The 20,317-nt window shown below is 37.3% G+C and overlaps 1 protein-coding gene across 2 annotated transcripts in view; it reads left to right on the forward strand.

The window, feature by feature from the left end:
* Usp15 (ubiquitin specific peptidase 15) overlaps window positions 1-20,317 on the forward strand; it is an 86,654-nt gene that overhangs the window by 35,054 nt on the left and 31,283 nt on the right. The window contains exons 7-8 of one of the 2 annotated variants that reach the window (XM_021205686.2): window positions 10,062-10,148; window positions 16,180-16,324. In XM_021205686.2, coding sequence (XP_021061345.1) covers window positions 10,062-10,148; window positions 16,180-16,324 — 232 coding nt within the window. The remainder of the gene's footprint in view (window positions 1-10,061; window positions 10,149-16,179; window positions 16,325-20,317) is intronic. The other variant, XM_021205687.2, reaches the window with a different exon arrangement.

Raw genomic sequence — 20,317 nt, forward strand, 5'->3', positions numbered from 1 at the left:
AATCCTGGTAAATGAAGATGTAATGATGGAGAGGCATGGACAGTAGAGTATCTATTAGTTCAGTAAGGATGCTAACAAAAATTTTAGTACTGCTTAATGTAACATAATACTTCACTGTATTGTCAAATGACTATAAAATGTCAGAATATAAAATGTTTAATATTGCACTTGTGTTTGAAAAGATTCTTAGAAAACTAACAAAAGAAAATTCTCCTAGCTTAAGAAACCTTATAGCCAGGCGTGGTGGCACATGCCTTTAATCCCAGCAGAGGCAGGCGGATTTCTGAGTTCGAGGCCAGCGTGGTCCACAAAGTGAGTTCCAGGACAGCTGGGGCTATAACAGAGAAACCCTGTCTCAAAAACCAAAAAGAAATCTTATGTAGCCGAAATCAGTAGTAGTTAACAGTATATTTCCTTGTGAAATATGAACACATTTCAACTAAGACAAAAGATAAATTCACTATTGACACATACTGTGGAAGGTCCTTATAACACTAATGATCAAATATCTAGATGAAAAGAGCACACCAAATGGTCATTCGATGCCAGATGATCACCAAATGGTTGATCAGTGCCAAATGATCAGCCCTGAAAACATACATACAAGTAATATATGAGATGTTTGTATATATATACATACATACATAATAATAATGAAGCTATAAATCTGAAGGAAGATAGGGGGGTATATGACAAGGATTGAAGGTGAAAAGAGAAGGGAGAAATGTTGTAATTACATGATAATTCAAAGGAAGATAAATAAATCATCTAGACACGCATCCTGCTGAGAGCTGTGGAAACTGAGCACACTGGCGTAGTATGTCAGTAGGGCCCGGACCAGTGGTCTTTTCTTGCTAGAAAAAATGATAGGTGTTTTCAGTTTTATGGATCATATGATCTGCAACTTTGCTGATGGAGCATGCAAGCACCCTTAGCATTGTTACCACAAAGTTGTACTTGTATTACAGTAATTTTTTATTTATATATAAACAAAAGGCTTGAATTTATTTTACGATCCATACTAATACTAAACCATGTAGAAAATAAACCAACAAAAATGTAAGGATGCAAACATTGATATGGTAGACAACTGAACTAGTACAAAAGTAAGTAAAAGACCTCTAGTGCCACACTACCCAGAAAATGGGGGTGGAGGGTACAGGGGGGGGGCATAAAACAAAAAGGGCAAATGGCTTGGAAGAAATGAGTGAGCTCAAAAAGACCTTTTTAAATCAGGGCAGGCAGTTGTTGAAAACATCAGGATAGTGTTCTCCCTAGAGTATACTTGGGTTTTGTTTTGTTTTATACTTTTGTTTGCCTGGTGTTTAGAGGCATGTCTTAAGGGTTTCTACTGGTCTGATAAAACACCCTGACCTAAACAAACTTGAGGAGGAACTCAGAAAGGAATCAGGAGGCAGGAACTGGAGAGATGCCATGGAGAGATGCTGTTCACTGATGCTTAAGGCTTGCTCAGCCTTCTTGCTTAGGTTGTCTGTGACCACCTGCTCTAGTAGTCCACATCAATCCCGAATCAAGAAAATGTAACACAGTTTGCCTATAGGCAGGTTCTGCCAGGCCCATTCTGATCATTATTGAAATCGTTAGCATTTGTGTTAAACCATTTATTTTAAGTGGCACTTGAAGAAATGTTAAATAATATAAATATTAAGGTGAAAAAATCATTTTGCTTAAAAAAGCTAAAATATGCATTTTAGCATGAAAAGCAATCCAAAAATGCTAGAAATCTAAAAATATAAGAACCCCTCAAATGTGATCAACATACAATTTGATGTTTTAATATATACATATATAATAAATTTAAAATGTTCCATGTTTGTTAGTTGCTTTAGAACTTGGATGTATAATCCATGTTTTGAGTATTATACTGTCTTATACTTCACAAAAACCAGTCTTTTCCAGTTTTACCTGTAAAAGTTTCCTCCTAAGTTTCTATTGTGTTCACTGTGTCTGCTTTTCAAAAACCCTAGTGTTAGAGAATGAGCTATTGTAAGTGCATGGGTGGTTAAACTGTGTTTCAAATAAGAAACGGTAAGGTAAGATAACTGTGGAAGCCCTGCCATTCCTAAAAAGAAAAGTGCATCAGTATAACCAAAATCAGAAAGCACTTTATCCCTGAGCTGTAGCTTCTAGGATGCAAGTTCATTTGACTATATTTGTCATAATTTTTTCTGTATTGCTTCATTTAGGTATAACTATTTCAAAATGCTTTGCTATTAAAACTAGATTGTTTTTCTGAACTAGTAAAAATTCTTCTTTGAGAAAATAACATCAGAATTTAATACATTTATTTTTATTATTTACTTAAAAAAAAATACTGACAGAAATGTGAGAAGGTATTTAGAGGGAAGAAGTTGAAATGTGATGGTTCTGTGCCTCACGGACAAATAAACATCAGAGGAGTTCATCAACAAAGCATGTGTGACTGAAAGATAAACTGTGCCAATAATTCTTTTGTTTTACATTGTGAGTGATTTGCTGCATGTTTGTATGTGTGTCACATGGGTGCCTGATACATGCAGAGGTCAGAAGAGGGATTGGACAGAATGCCCTTGGGACAGAAGTTAAGCGAGGTTGTGAAGCCCTCTGCAAGACTGAGTGTTCTCAGCCGCTCTGCCTGCCTTCCGTGACAGTAGCTCTTACCGTTGCGTTGTCTCTCTGTTCCTTATGGTGCTCTGATGAGCAGAGTTCTGAAACTGTAGAGCGTAAACTTAATCTAACATTGGAGTATTTTTACATCATTCTGCTAGGAAAGAAGAAACATTCTAAGTAATACAAGTGCTTATCTCTTTCTTGTTGGGATACTTAATGAGCATGGAGGTGACTGGTAATTGTTTCTCTGCTTCTCTGCCACTGTATAAAGTACTTCTTTGAACATTTAAGAGAAGAAGCCCATTGTAAAACCAGAATGATAAAAAGAACTGGTACATAGAAGTAACTGGGCTAAAGTCTAAGTGCGTGTTGGGAAGCTCAGCCCACAACGTGCGCACTTGACTTTATCAGTCACTGTGCTGAGACCTCTGCATCGTTGTCTTTTCCTTCTTCCTATTGCTCAGACTTCTAATGTGTAAGACAAGGGAACAGCCAACCCAAAACCTTGTTGGATATCAATTCACAAAGGAAGCTGAGCTTGAGTATGAGAACTGTGAATTTGGATAATCAGTTGTCTTAAGTCTTCCTTGGCTTATAGGTGACACACAGCGAAAGGAAGGTAGAAGCAATCATAAAGTAAATATATTTAATACTTGAAGAAATTTAAATTTTCCTTTAAGTACTTGTTTTGGAATAATTGGTAGAAATAATAAGTTTGTCTTATTTTTGGTTTTTCTAACCTTGTCACTAGATTTCATAAAATTAGATTGATTGTTTTACTCTGTCAAAATAATTACCTCCATTTTAGCTGCTCATTAATGTGGTGTTAGCTTTTAATGTATGTTAAATATTTAGTTAATTTAACAAGAACACGTTGACAAGTTGTGTTTTCCTTTTTAAGTAAGAATGTAGGTTTAGTATTGAATTGCATTCATTTAATTAAAACACCATATTGGACCTAAAATCCAGATACTACAGACATAGGACTATTGAGGCTTAATTTCCTCTGAAATGGGCATCTGACCTTTCTAACTTTTAAAGAGATAAATACACTGTCTTATATTACATGTAGCCTACACTGGCCAAAATTAGTTTACTGCTAGGCAAGTGGCATGATGCCCAGTCAGTCCCTATGTAGTATTCCAAACATTTCCTTTGTTCTCTGTACAAAACCATGAGAACATGGACAGGATAATTTTCAGATTCGATCATAGTGAGAGCCATGTGACACTGATCATCCTCAGAAAACTGACTGACTTCTAAATAACATGGTATTAACTCTAAAGTCTAGCTAGAAAGGGCTATGTGTTCGAGGCCAGCCTGGTCTACAGAGTGAGTTCCAGGACAGTCAGGGCTACACAGAGAAACCCTGTCTCGAAAAACCAAAAAAAAAAAAAAAAAAATCACCAGCTTTTATTTGTTTATTTATTTATTTATTATATGTAAATACACTGTAGCTGTCTTCAGACACTCCAGAAGAGGGCGTCAGATCTTGTTACAGATGGTTATGAGCCACCATGTGGTTGCTGGAATTTGAACTCCCGGACCTTCGGAAGAACAGTCGGGTGCTCTTACCCACTGAGCCATCTCACCAGCCCTTATCAGTAGTTTTTTAACAGCAAACTTCAACTTTATCTGTAGCCAACATCTATCCTTTTTGCTATAATTTCCTTGATCTTTAAGGACAACCTTTACCTGTTTTTTTGTATCAGTACGTCCTAGACTGTCTTTGCTGCTTCCCTTACTAATTCATCTTGCCTATGCGTATAGTGCCTGCCGTACTGTCCATATAGGAGGCCCTAGTTTATCTCTGCTCCTTCTCTAGTGTCACTTTCTTACAAATACAAGAAAACTCACCACATTAGGAGACAAGGCATCAGTTTCTCCCAAGTCCCTTTTGGGCTTTTGTTGTATTTTGTTTTGGTGGAGTACCATCCCCCCTTGCCTGTCTTCTAGACATGTAGCTGTTTCCAAAGCTATCCTTAACTATCATTCACAATTTAATAAAATCCCTGTTTCTCTCATGGGGAAATCATTCACATTGAGTCTCTGAGACCATCCCTGGCTGCACTGAGTCTGTGCAGTGCTCTCCTTATATAAATGCATGTCTTAGGAATCCTCAGACTCATGTGAAGTTCTTCTTTCATTCATAGTAGGCGCTCAGAGATGGTTCAGTGCCGAGCCTTTCTCATAAAGGAAGTAAAGAAGCTAATACTGTTAGTAGTATTAGGACTTATAACATCATCAAAATTCCTGTTTTTCCTGCTATCGTGCAGAACACTACATCTATCTGAATCAGATAATTTGTTCTCTGTTTTGCACGCCTAAATATATACATTCCCTGCATTGATTTAAGCAGGCGCCATCAGGATGCTGGTTCCTTAGTCATACTTTGCTTACCTAACTCGTCACCGCCCTGGCCCCGCCTGGGAGTGGTGATTGCTGAGCACTGCTGCTTCGTCCTGTTGTTTCTGCCACCCAAGAACTGCTTTCATGTGAATTGTATGAGTTTATCACAATTAAAATTAAGTGTAAAAAATTTATGAATATCAATATTGAACAATTATATTTTTTAAGTCAGTTTTTTTTAATTTTTTTATTATTATTTTCTTTATTTACATTTCAAATGCTGTCCCGAAAGTTCCCTATACCCCCCCACCCCTGCTCCCCTACCCACCCACTCCCACTACTGAACAATTATATTTTAACATCAGAACATATTCATAAAGTTAACTATTTTAAAATGACACTCTGAGAGTAGCATTAAAACACTTTTGCAAAACGTTTTATTTGTATTCTTTTTTCATATAGTATATTCTGATCACACTTTCCCTCCCCTAATCCCTCTGACCCACCTCCCCACACACTCGGTGCCCTCCCTTCCTTTCTTTATAAAACAAGTAGACAAACAAACAAGAAAAATGTGCAAGAACTACACAAGACACTTACATTGGAAACCATAATATGCAAACAAAAGATTAATAAGACAGAAAATATCAAAACAGCAATATGAGACAAAGAGTTACAAAAACGTCATTACGTTCATCTTGTGTTAGCCATCTGCTACTGGGCATGGTGCCCACCCTGGGAGAGGCATCCTTAATATTCTCAGTGAGAATGTTAAGTATCATAAGTATCAGACAGCTAACCTCTCAGACTTCTATGTGCAGTTACCGGCACACTGGCTGGTAGAGCACAGGCAGAGTCCATGCGGACAGGTAGTACCATCTGATGGGTAGAGACAGGCAGGGTCCATGCAGACAGGTAGTACCATCTGATGGGTAGAGCACAGGCAGGGTCCATGCAGACAGGTAGTACCATCTGATGGGTAGAGCACAGGCAGGGTCCATGCAGACAGGTAGTTGGGAAGGGAATCACTTTGCAGGTAAATCAGCACTTAACACAAGATTCATTGCAATATGGAAATCTGAAGGATAATCAATGACTTGTAGTCTGACACTAAGATCTATATTTAACTATGCTTTTGGTAATTTGAAAAATATTCACTAACTTATAAAGGCCTTCAGAACACTGATGTTTTATAATACAACACTCTTGTGAACTCAGACTTTAAAAAATTAGTTTTACAGCCGGGCGTGGTGGCAGGCGGATTTCTGAGTTCGAGGCTAGCCTGGTCTACAAAGTGAGTTCCAGGACAGCCAGGGCTAAACAGAGAAACCCTGTCACGAAAAACCAAAAAAGAAAAAAAAAAAATTTAGTTTTATGGGAAAAGTTTGAAATTATCAACATTATGGTTGGGAAGTCAGCATTATTAGGTATCTTGCTTGAAAGTTGAGACTTTGTCACTACTAGTTAGTATTTTCATTTATTTTCTTTGGAGTGCTAAGCTGCTTCTGCCTGTTTGTGAGAGAATGTCCTGTAGGTACACTTGTCTGAGGAGCCACGGGCAGTCACTGATGCAGAAGTAGAATGGGTGAGGCCTAGTAACTAGTTCACACTTGGGTTCACAGCAGCCATGCAGCCTCAGCATGCAGCATATCTGCTTTATGCAAGCTTCCAGTTTGCCAGACAATATTTAAAGGAAGTGTGGGCTGGAGAGACAGCTCAGTAGTACACTGTTCTCCAGAGGACCTGAGTTTTGAGTCCGTCCCAGCACCCACTTCAGGCAACCCTCAGTTGATTAGAATCCATTTCCAAGGGATCAACACCTCTGGCTTCTGCTACTACAGGGACCTGCACTTGGGTGCACATACCCACACATACCCAAATACCTACACCTCAGTAAAAGTCATTTTGAAGTGCTTTTTTTTGGTATTTTTAATGGGATTTAGGAAGATAAACTTGTCAAACTGTTTTTCTTTTTAACATACTGATGTTATTTCCACAGGTTTCCAAGATCTAATCTCCCAAGCCTTCAGTCTATACCCATGGCCCTGAGTCATCTCTTTTCATAGTACCAGTTGAACTGTTTGTGCATTGAATCTCATTCCTTTCCCACTCAAGATTGTCCCGATCTTTGTCCCACCCACTCCCATCTTCCAGACCTTTTCTCATGCATGCCACAATGTCTATTGTGAAGTGTTGTTAGGAACAAGGTTCAGAGTGGTAAAGACTGCAGTATGGTGGTGTGTTCTAATTCATCCCCATGTGCCAGGAGTTTGATCAACATTGACTTTGAATATCAATCCAGAAAAAGCTATCAAATAACATTCTGCTGTCTCACCTCATATGCCACGCCACGCCAGTATCTTGGGTCTTCATGCACACTGCTCTGAGAACTTCCTTTTAGACACAGCGTGTGGTCCTGGCTTGCTCCGCTTTCTTAACCCCACCCTTTACTGAGCCCCCCTCTGTTGCCTTGATAGTTTCCTATTCTATACTCTATTCATCACTGTATCTGTCTCCCCTTGTAAGTAATCTTACTAGAATGCAAATCTGATTACATTGATGATCCTCATTAAAATTTGTAATATTCCATCAGTTGGGTGACATTTTGATTCCTTCATAGGACATAAAAGGCTCCTTATTATCATCCCTGTCTTAGCTCCTCCTCTTCTTACCACCATATACCTATGTCAGCCAGGAACAATTTACTATTAGTTCTCTAAACAAAATTGTGTCTACAATCCCACACATTTACATGTGCTGTTTTTTTCCTACTTTGAATACTCCTAATTCCTGCATCATTTTTCCAGTTGCTTCCTGTACACCTACAGAGTTCTTCATTAGAAGTCACTAAAGCACTTAGTGTTCTATAGCTGTGTTGCTCATACCATTTCTCACCCACTAGATAGCAAACTTGAGATCAGAAGCTCTATCTTTTTATATTCTCAGACACACTAAAAGTAAAGCATATAGTAGTAATTTGATTAGTGTTATAAGTTCGGCTACTTATCAATAGTAAAAGCTCTAGACAGGCAAGAAATGTCTATGTAAATATATGTTTCCACTTAAATGAAGACCATCTTTATTTTCATAATTTTTACTCAGAGTAAAATGGAAGGGAATTTTGGAACATAGCATTGAACTGAGTTTTGAAAATTAATATATTCAATTCATTGCTGCAACTCATACTCTAATCCCATTAGATTTTTTTCCCTACATAAAAATGTTTAACAAGTGGCCAGTATAGTGGTATGCACCTTCAGTCCCTGGCCTGAGGCAGCAGAGATGGGTGGATTCTGAGATCGAAGCCAGCCAGGTCAAGGCTACATACTGAAACCCTATCTCAAAAAGCAAACAAACAAAAGACTTTAATTATCAAAGGCAAAGATTTCTGTTTATTAATATTGGAAAAGTACTAGCTAAAATGTTAATGGCATTAAAGCTTTAAAATGTTGTCTCTACCGTATTTTCTCTTAAAACTCAGCAGACTTTCTTCTATTTTAGCTTAGCACAGTAAAATATTATCCTGTGAAGGGCCTCCTGTTGGAAAGGCACCTAATATAATCTATCAAAGGCAATTTTCAGCGAAAAGAATCTTCTTTTTTATTATTATTATTATTTTCTTTATTTAAATTTCAAATGCTATCCTGGAAGTTCCCTATACCCCCCCCCGCCCCTGCTCCCCTACCCACCCACTCTCTTTACTTGGCCCAGGCCTTCCCTTGTGCTGGGTCATATAAAGTTTGCAAGACCAAGGGGCCTCTATTCCCAGTGATGGCCGATTAGGCCATCTTCTGCTACATATGCAGCTAGAGACATGAGCTCTGGGGGTACTGGTTAGTTCATATTGTTGTTCCACCTACAGGGTTGCAGCCCCCTTCAGCTCCTTGGGTACTTTCTCTAGCTCCTCCATTGGGGACCCTGTGTTCCATCCAATAGCTGGCTGTGAGCATCCACTTCNGTGTTTGCCAGGCACTGGCATAGCCTCACAAGAGGCCGCAATATCAGGGTCCCTTCAGCAGAATCTTGCTGGCATGAGCATTAGTATCTAGGTTTGATGGGATGGATTCCCGATTGGGGTAGTCTCTGGATAGTCCATCGAAAAGAATCTTCTTCACAAAAAAAGGCAATTTTTACTTGTATTTTTTTTAAATGTTTGCACTTTAAAAATTTTTTCTTATATTTAAGAAATTTCATTGCCTGCCATTTATTTCATGTAATATATGTTTGTAAAAAGACTAAATATAAATTTTGTAGATTGTATTGTCCTGCCTGTTTGGCACCCAAGTGGAGGAGATTCAGAATCTGTCCCTTTGGGCCTTGTTTAGGATTTTGCGACTGAGTTAGCACTGCTTGGGTCCACAGTCATCAGCTAGATTTACATAGGGAATAGGAATGGTTTACAGGACTCAAGGAAAACTGAATCCTCAGACACCTTTATGTACTTTAGTTATCTGTTTGTAATAAATTTATTGACTTTTCTGTCTGTCTTTAAAGTACATTTAGTATCTAAAGGCCATTCATGTTAGAGATTAACACCCTCACCACAAGAGGATTCTGAATTAATGAAGTGTGTATTATAAAGTCAAATAGATATATGTTCTTGAGTATTTCTGGAGACAGTTTTTCCCAAACTAACTTGGGATTATGTTTGGAGTTCTCCTTAGCTCTTTCCAAGTGACATCAGGATTTACGAGTCAGGGACACTGTCTGAGGCCTGGCTGGGTCAGCACTGTGTGTATCTACAGTACCCTGGTATCCACAGAGGAAGGAAAAAGCCTCACCCCTGTACCTGTACAGACACTGGCTGGAAAGTGCTAGGACTGTTACCCTGAGAAGTGGTGTGTTGAGTTAGTAGATTTATAAGAATAGCAGCAAGTTTTATAATTTCATGAATTTTATTTGAAAAAGTTCCCTTTATACCATTATATTTCAAAGGAAAAATACATTGAAAATTAAAAACCAAATGATACTATTAGTTTGACCATAAAATCTGTTTTCCAGTACTCATTTACTATAAACATTGTCATCTGTTTCTTTTCTTTATTTCATAATTTCATAATTTTTCATTTTTTATCTAATTTGACATTTTCATATTTTTAAAGGTCCCCAGGTGCATCCAATTTTTCAACTTTACCAAAGATCTCTCCTTCATCTCTATCAAATAATTATAACAACATCAACAACAGAAAGTAAGCACTGAATCTTAAAACCTCTTTGTTTAATTGGTTAGCCCTACGATGGTTGCAAAAAGATCTCTTGTATCCAAATTTAGGGTAAAAGTCTTCATGAATCAAAATTTGCTTTCCTTTAAATTGCTGATAGTTCTTTCAAGAGTCACTTTACAAGAAATAAAACACCTTTTAAAAACTACTTGACTTAATAAAGAATAGTATAATAGCTAACTGAAAAAATAAAATGAACTTTCATTTTAAATTTTAGAATTTAACTGTTGAAATTTTTATAGGATTTTCTTACTGCTCAAGGACAAATATAACTCTCATGTGTCATCTTAGTCTAGTTAACCACCCATAATAAAGGATGTTATCAGTGAGTCTTACCCAGAAATCAGATACCGTTGAAAAAGCACTCTTTTTAAATATTAAAATGTTTTTTTTCTGTGTTAAGTGATACTTAGAATTATGCAGTTTGTGAAAATATGTGGCTGGCTTCATTGTATTTTAAAAGGTTGAAAGTCATTTCCTGTATCGTGTGAACTGTATGTACGCTGAACTCAGGTTCTCAGGCTTGCTTGTATGCTAAACAGTTGACATGCTGAGCCATCTTACTGGCAAAACATGACATTTTTATTTTACTGGGAAAAAGAAAAAAATATTTTAATTGTGATTTGCCCAACCCAGTATGAGAACTTCTGTCCAAAAAGACCACCTGTCTTTATTAGTGTGCCCTGTGGTCATGCATTAGCTTTAACACTTAAGATGGCTTAACGCGTTAGTGCACTTCTCAAATGGCATCACATTTATAAGTTTGAAAACACTAAAGCAGTGTGTGAAGTACTCATAAATCAAGCAGTAATTCTGCTTACCATCTTAACCTCCCTGTTAACATTCTTACGTTTTGTAGGAACTTGGTAAAATGCTTCTGACATGTCTGGGTTTTAAGTAGATGATAGTAGCTAAGATGATTTTAAAGGGAAGAATAATGAGGAGGGTTAGATATGACATAGTAGACAATAAGACATGTGAGCAGCACAATTCTCCAAGGAGTACACATGCAGGCCAATGGGTCAGCGACCCAGAACCCCCTTGGAAAGGACCTGCAGGACTGTAGTCTTCTGCGTGGCTTCTCTGTAGAACTTCTAATGCAAGATTAATCAAACATTTAAAAGAAGGGAAAGAAACAAAAAAAGAAAATCATTTTTTTCATGGATAAACATCACATTTGTAAAGGTAAGACATTTTCTGAATCAGAAAACTAAATAATATAAATAGGTAATAAGGAATTGAGTTTAAGTATTTTACATTGTCAAACTTCCCACTAATTAATGTTGTAAACTAAAACCATAAAAATTAAACTATAAAATCTGTTCCTGTAAGGCTTTTTCTGAGTGGCTGGAATATTGATACACCTTTTTAGTGATGTTTCCCAACTCAAGCAATCTTAAAACATAACTTCATTGCGTAATTCACAAAACTATTCAATATTAGCTTTGCACTGTCATGCAGTAGGGAAGCATGGACAGTGTGACTATTCAGATGCTGTGTTGATTTCTCCTCCTTGTAAACATTCATACCAGCACAAAAGACTTTCCAACCCAGCTTGTGTTTTCTTTGTATTGTAATTCACCAAAATTACTTTTTGTAGGGGATAAAATTTTGTTTATACCAGTTGCAGATGGCTCCCACATTTACTATAAAATAAGTAAATTTCGGGTGTGCTGTGCCCTTATACTTGTTTTAACAGGATACAGTGGTATTTACTAATAGACTGTATTTTGACTAGAGTCATTGTGTGGGTGTATATGGTCTCTTGTTTTTCTGTTTTTGTCTTAATTTTTTTCCTTCATAAAATAAACATATCCTAGTATACTCTAGTCTCAGAACCTTTGAAAGGAGAATTCCCCTAGGGGAACTGGAGGTGATTAGGGACTCGTAACAGAAGCTATTTCCTGAGGAACCTCTGGGATCCTTTGTGAGCTTGAAAGCAAGTTGGATGGATGCATCATTTATCTTTCTGGACAGAATTTAGGGGGGGGGTGTATGTCTGTGTGTTGTAATTTGAAGTAATATACTTAGTGACTATTTTACATAAGGCTATTTCTTGATTTTCATTTGAGTTGAAGAAATAAGTAGGAGCCAAAGACTTCAGATAGAAATGGTGCAGGCTCAGTAAGAGTAGAGTGACAAGATAGTGACCTCTCTAGGTAATGTACAGTTTTACAACTTGATATATGTGTCTACAGATTTAAATTGTATGTTAGAATCTATAGTTAAACTGCAGAAATATTATATAGTAAGAACAGTAGATAAGATTGCATAAAACATTTACAAGTCCAGAAATAAAACTGTTATCGTAAATGTGATAAAGAACACATACTTAGTTAATTTTTAAAATCTTTTTTTATTTAAAATATTGTGAAGCATCTGTTTTTAGCATGCACTTCATTTACCCTGTATAGATGATAAAATATTTCTGCCTTTATTATATCTTATAAACAGTTTTAAATCTGCCATTTTTTAAACTGTTATATGGTTTTATTACCTTATTTTTCTACACTACTGTATTTGATATATTACTAACATTGTTACTCAAGGTATTTTAACGATCTACTGTTTAGATTTTAACACTCCATGTCAAAGTAGATGTTTTGTTAATTTTATTCAATCTCCTTTGAAATGAAATGATGTCCTGTATGAGATTAAGTCATAGCAGTAATTGTAGATTTTATAGACATCTGGGACTTGTCATCTGTTTTTGCTAAATATCCTAGTTGAACACATTTTCATTAATTGCAGAGTATACTTGGTCATATGTTTACAATGTCAAACAGTAATACTGATTGAAAATTTAATCTGAAAGTTATTAAGAAGTCAAATCTGATTCCATTTAAAACTTTCCATTTTCATGTATTAAAGAGAGTTTACAATACAGAGCTATCACAGTTTACTTTTTTGTTTCTTTTTGTTTTTGTTTTTGTTTTGTTTTTTGTTTTCTTTCTGGAGACAGGGTTTCTTTGTGTAGCTGTCCTGGAACTTGCTCTGTAGACCACACTGGCCTCAAATTCAGAGATTTTTTTGACCCTGCCTCCTGAATGCTGGGATTAGAGGCATGCGCCAACACTGCCCAGCCTAACACAATATACTTTTAAAACTCCTATTAGTATTTCTGTAAATTGAATTTTTCAAAGTAGCATATGCTTCCAAGATGACTAGCTTCCGGTCATTAGCAACGAGAAAGCGAGAGGTGTCTCAGTACGGGGGAGTTTTTAAGTTGCTGTATGTTTTGTAGAATGGATAGTCAGCTGTTAGCTTTTGTACTTCCCTGACAAGCTTTAATGTGGAGTATAAATCAGAAGAGGTTACTAGCAAAGTGTTTGAATTCATTGGCTTTCAGTATCATCTTTGAGCAGATAGACTGTCTTCATCTTTGTGTATTTAAGCCAAAGTATAGACACTGCTTAAAAGATTCTGATTTTAAAACAATGAGAAAACTACTTTGCTCATAAGTTTTTCCCATTTCTGAGTAAGTAAAAATTTTAGCCCACCAAAATAGTCTGTTTTACTTTTAGCATAAAACTGTTATTACCATTCTAATGAATAAAAGATTTCCAGCATCTGTGACCTGTAAGGAATGACTGTGCTCGATCTTGTGCCCGCCCCCTCTTTTCTGGGATAAGCATGTAAGTGTGCTTTAATTGCTCTGGCTACTTAAATTTCACTATTCTTTCACAGCCAGGGCATATCTGTTTTTCTTTCTCTGCCATGTGTAGAAATGTGCAACAAATACTGACCTTTTAAAAACTGTAGAGAAGATCTTGATTAATTAAGTTCTGATGATGATACATTAAATTGCCAACATGTACCTAGCAAGCTTTTAGTTACTAGGACTAGAAAGCAGAGCTAATAAGGCAAGCAATTTTACAAAGAAGGAACTTGAAGGCAGGCTCTGTGTCTGCTTCATAATTAAGTTTGAAACAAACAGCTACAAGTCCTACACTGTGAATTTGATTTTATCAAGCTTGCATTTCTTCTGGAATTTGGTATTTTCATTTAATGTTTGAGTTCAATCCCTTTTAGGAAGACTGGAAGCTGACATTTGTTCATTTATTTATAAGGGGGTGTAATTTTTAACTGAAAAAATTGGCATAGTCTCATTAAAAACTGACTTAGAACGATGATCTTTTTGGATTGTATTAGAGTACAAGAGAAAACTTACAGGATAAACAGGCTGAAAACCTCAGCGTTCGCTGGGAGGACAGAAATGAGCATGGGAAACAGAAAGCAGCAAGAGAGAGGAAAGTCCTTTATAGAGAGCATGAGACAGCCCTGACTGGTGGGGCGAGCATGAGTAGGAATGAGGATTGTATCAGGAGAGGAGGGAAAGAAGGGAGGGGAAAACGTGAACAGGGGGGGGGGGTCAGGGTCTCTTAGGCTTAGCATTGAAGATCTGTAAGCAGCTACAGCAAAGCAGGGGCTTCTGGAGTCTGTAAGTGCTGTCTCATTAGAGAAGATTTTTTAGCATAGTCTTTAACTCTTAGGAAAGGGAAGGGCAGTAATATGTTTTTGTAATCTTGTAACCTTTAGGGAAGTTTAGAATGGCATGTTTCCATTCTGGACCAGAGATAAAACTCCAATTCTATTGACTAAAAAAACTGACAAAGAAGATTTAAAAGTAATGAAAGAAAGCAAATGGAATAAATACATAGAGTAGCCATGCTTTCCCGGGAGGGCGCATTCCTAGAAAGTGCCTCAGCCAAGCTCGGAGTGACGTTCCAGTCCCAGAGACAGGAATTGGGATCATGTCCTGTCTTGTGGTATGCTGAACATGCTCCGGCACCTGAGGGCAGGAGTTAAGAGGGCCTGTGCTTGATGACTTGCAGCTGCAGATCGTCAGCCAGCTGCCTCCCACGTGTCTCCTCTCGGGCTGACTTATTTTCATCTCTGCATTACCTGTTTGGTATGGTGTGTGTGTGTGTTTACTAAAACCTTTTTAGAATAAGCAGTATTATAAGCAGTTCATGTAAACCATTATAATATATAATTATGGAACAATAAAATGAAATATTTTATTTTGAAATAAGCTATCAGAAACTATAACCAATTAGTATTACTAGTTATTGGTTTATTATACTTGTAAAACTGCATTTTACATACATCAACATTTACTTTTAGCCCCTGACTTTGATTTGCATTCAAGTTCAGCCTAAGGAGTAAAAAAAAAATCTTAAAAGTCTGATATTTTAAAACTGCTTTAAAGAATCTCTTATAAATATTCTTATAAAACAGTCTCTAAAAAAATTAAGAATTTACCTTTTCACAAGATAATTATATGTAAAAATTAGATTTAGCCTATTGACTTAATTCTTTCTAAAATTATTTTGATTTGTTAAATTTTAGATTATAGAGGGATTTAAAACAGTTTTTGAATTGATAAAGTTAAAGCACGGTATTGCAGCAACTGGAAGAAAGGACAGTAAGTAGCACAGGATCTCCTGGCACACAGTCCATTCAGTGTTCCTGATCAGGAATGTTCTCTGCATCAGTGCTGACTTTGCTAGCCGAGCATAGAAGCTATAAATAGAACTTTCAGTGCACCTCAACAGTGACGTCACAGTGGCCTTGGGCTTCTCAGTGCTCATCTGTAACTAAAGCCCAACTCTTCCTGCCCCTGCAGTCCTCACCTTTCCACTAGCAGACTACTTCAAAAGGGACATAAATGAGATGATTTATTGCTGCAGGTGGTGTCTAAAATCTGAGTGTTTTAATTTTGATGGAGCAATGCAGACTGGAGCAAGCCGTGATGCTATTCCCATTACCTCAGGGTAGAAAGATATAATAGGGGGGTTATTGCGTAATTAATGTGCTAGGATAAAGAATACCATAACTAAGGAGGTTTCTTTGAAAATGCTGTCTCAAAAAGTACTAGTTGAGTGTTCAGGAAAAGACATTTAATGATTAACCACATATCTGATGAATAGATTTACTCTTTATTGTAACTATATTGTGATGTAATTGGCCGCATTTTTATAATTTTTTCTTCCAGTGTGAAAAACTCAAATTACTGTCTCCCATCATATACTGCTTATAAGAACTATGATTATTCAGAACCTGGAAGAAACAATGAACAGCCAGGCCTGTGTGGCTTAAGTAACTTGGGAAATACATGTTTCATGAATTCAGCCATTCAGGTAGGTCTTTCCAAGCAGAGGGAAACTTGTGTTCATGGAATCACTGCTACTAAAAGAACAGGGTTATTTTGTCTTTATCTTTTCATGTTAGTACCAGAACATTATGTGTTTTGACAGTTGGTAATTTGTGGGATATTTAGGCATGTATGTCTGCTAGAGTTAGGATGTTCTTCTGCCTCTCAGGTAGGTAGCGTGGTTTATTGCTGTATTCAGACTGATTGTTACTTCATGCAAAACATCACTTCAAGCAGGAAATGTAATTCCCAAAGTAGAAGCAATGACACTTCTCCTTTATTCAATAGAACTCTGTTGCTTTAAAAAAATAAAATGTTAAAACCTTAACTAGGGCTTGTTATTTAAGAATGAGACATGTTTCAACCACTCTCTTCCAGAGCTTTTTTTGGGTGTACAAGAAAGATTACTGCTTTCTTCCCATGTTTCCTGTGGAGCTTTTCATTGTGTTGTGTTCTATGTGGTCTTCCATATGTGTTAGATATTTATGTCTCTTAATTCTGAGGTAATGAAATGTATATTGAGGTTGCTATCCTATATATAAATTAGAGCAGGTTGCTCCATTTCCTATTGTAGATAAAATTATGTGTTTTTAAAAGCCTAAAGTAAGGCTAGGCTCAGGTACAGAGCATGGCTGGTGGATTACCACAAACGGCGTGGCTTTGTCATCTAGACATTGTCATCAGTCAGCTGAGTCCTAACTTAATTAACCCTTCTCTTCGCAGCTTCTCAGCCAATTATAGTGTAGCTGATGTATCTAGGCCGGGAGTTGGCAATAAACTGGAGGAGACAGGGACACAGGTAGTTTCTTACTGGGACCACGCAGGAAATACTGTGCGTCAGGCAGAGACTGCATAAATTAAACTGTTTGGGGATGAGCGGTGTTCCTGCTTGAATGTGGATTGCTTTATCCTGTTATTGTTCAAGGATTCTTAGTGTCTGAGCATTATTTAACAATACATTACCCTCATGGTTGCTTAGGAAGCAGTAAAATAATGGGCACTGAACTCCCAGAGAAGAGCAGAGGAAAAGCAAGCTGGCTCCCTCTGAAGGTTGTGTGCTGGAGGCTAATTCTAATACTCCAGTGTAGAAAACTTACCTTGTGTTTATCTCAGAAAAACCTAGTGTCTGAAGAAGATACAGTTGGCATGTGTTACAGCTGCTGTTTCTATCATGTATTCTTTAGAGAATCAAGGTCATCATACTGTAGAACAACAGCAATGTGCACCTGGCTGAGGAGGGCTGTGTGTTATTCCATAGCTTTGGATATGATTGGGCTTGAGGACTTCTTTTTCCTTGTTGGGATACAAATCTCAAAGGCCCACTTTAACATGAAACTTTGTAATTTCATTAGTTACTGATTTTGTGTTGTATTACTGATTTTTGCCTTGTAGGGACTGATCCAGTACTTCACACATAGTAGGCAAGTGCTTTACCACTGCTATCCTCGGCCCTTTTTTAGTTTTTGAGAGAAGGTCCAGGTTGGCCTTAACCTTGCTCTAGATTGCCAGGTAGCTGGAATTTATTACAGGCCTAAGCCACCAGGCCTTTTCCAACTTTATATTTTAAAGTAATTATTCTGCCCATCAAAGAGAGAAAGAAAGAAAAATTGTCATTCCTGAGACATAAGAAACTTGAAAACAATAGTTTCAGATCTTTTAAGAAAATAATTAGTTCTGACAACCTAAGAATTCAGTTACTCAGGTCCTTCTACAAAAACTTGGAAAACAACTGTTATCAGAACCACCTGTAAGACAGTCGGCAGAGTCAGAGCCTTTCTCAAGTCAGTGGATCACAGTGCGACTGTGTGCAGGGATGTGGTCACTTTGTCCTCTCTGGATTCCGGTTTTACAGACATGTTGAGGAAGGAGAGCCTGTGAACCATACAGGTGGTTTAGGAAACGCTGTATCTGTAGTGTACTAATGTGAGAATTTAGTATACACAACTGTAGAGAAGAAAGTGTGCCTCTAAAACAACATCCTGCAGTTGTGTGGCTCCAACAATGCAGGATTCTTGTCCTGAAAACAAGTCTTTGTTTCAGCTAAGGAGAAAGAATGTAACTTCCCTGTCCTATCCTATTATGGAGCACATTTCTCTAGAGCCAGTGTTTTTATTAACTGATAGAGTTAAATGTTTTTCTGTCATGAGTGACACACTGTTATAGATCATAGTAGAAACAATATTCTAAGGAATGGTAAATAAGTTCATCAGACTGTAAGACACAGAATGTTTGTGCATTACCCTGACCAACATGGTCAGCAGTGATTTCAAAATCTAGTCACCTTCTGTATCTGTGGGTTCTGTATCCACAAACTCAGCCAACTACAGACAAAAACTATTTCTAACTTGCATATGAAGTTAGCATTATTTTTGTCTTTATCCCTGGAACAGACTGTGCAGCGGCTGAGCAGCTTGGGCACTGTGCTGCTGAGTTAAGTGATAGAAGGATGGAAACTCACGGAGGCTGCAGGAGAAGGAATAAGTTACATGCAGAATACCATCTCATGTGAAGGACTTGAGCGGCCCCAGGCTTTAGCATCCCTGGATATTTAAGAGCTGAGGAGGAGTCGGAAAGGTCACATCTGTTAAGCAGCACTTCTCTCTAGGCTGAAGCCTGATTTTTTTTTTTTAAGTTATTTTAATGTAGGAAAAGTTTTTCACATTATTTGTATATATGTGTGTGTGCGTGTGCATGCACAACAGAACAACTTGAGAGTCAGCTCTCTCCTGCCATGTGGATCCAAGGGATTGAACTAAAGTCCCCAAGCTTGGTGGCAGGTGCTGTCACTTGCTGTGCCATCTCACCAGCCCCCATTGTATGGTCTGTGTGGGGAGCTAGAGAACAATGAAATTTAACTTATTTCTGTAATATAAAAATGTTACTTAAACTAACCACCTTTACCAAATGCTTTTCAGTATCAACTCATTTTAGGGAAGGTTTTAAATTTCAGACTTAGATTCCTTTTTTCTTTTAAAACACTTGCCTCATTTTTCCCTTTTCCTTCTTCAAGTCCCTCCCACAACAGCCCCCCACTCCCTCATAAATTATAACCTCCTTTCCTATGTTACTGTTACCAAATTATCATGTATACATGTAAACAAATAGTAAGTACAGCTCGCTCAGGCTGTCTGTGTTACTTGTTTCTGCTCGGTAGTGCTGACCCGTTAGAGGTCATCCGTGACTGAGCCTGTTTTCCCACTCTCAACCCTTTATGTCCAGTTCAGGGAATCCAGCACTCCCTCCTCCTCTCTCCATGAGTGCGAGGTCCCTATACACTGCAGGCAAAGCACTCATCCACACAAAATAAAAAATAAATATTTTTTAAATGATGCTAATCAGCTAACAAAATTTTATTTTGTTGTGGTAAACTATACATAACAAAATTGACAATTTTTTTTATTTTTCAATGCAGGGTTTCTCTGTATAGCCCTGGCTGTCCTGGAACTCACTTTGTAGACCAGGCTGGCCTCGAACTCAGATCCGCCTGCCTCTGCCTTCCGAGTGCTGGGATTAAAGGTGTGCGCCACCATGCCCGGCCAAAATTGACAATTTTAACTATAAAATTAAAGGTATTCACATTCTTGTGTAACCATTACAAACATATCTGTGACACATGAGTGGGCCATAAAATTCATAGTAATTTCATAATATAGTTTTAAATCATCAGAGCAGTTTCCTTGAAAGTTATATACGCATATAATGGTTTGATCAGAAGCGTGGGCAAAATAGTTCACACATTCCCTTGGGATTTCATTCATATATCATTACTATTTTTATTCCATTTATGGTAAAATCAATGTCTTAGATTTATATAATCACATGTATGAAGTCCTAGTTGTCATTAGGTTTAAAATAGTTTGTGAATATATCTGTATATGTTTGTCAGATATATAATTAAAATCACTTTTCCTATAATTTTTCAAAACCCAAACATTATTCTGATAATTATGCTCAGAATATTATGTTACCAAATGTAGTT

This window comes from Mus pahari, chromosome 9 (assembly GCF_900095145.1).
Source record: "Mus pahari chromosome 9, PAHARI_EIJ_v1.1, whole genome shotgun sequence".
In the NCBI taxonomy this organism is placed as follows: Eukaryota; Metazoa; Chordata; class Mammalia; order Rodentia; family Muridae; genus Mus; species Mus pahari.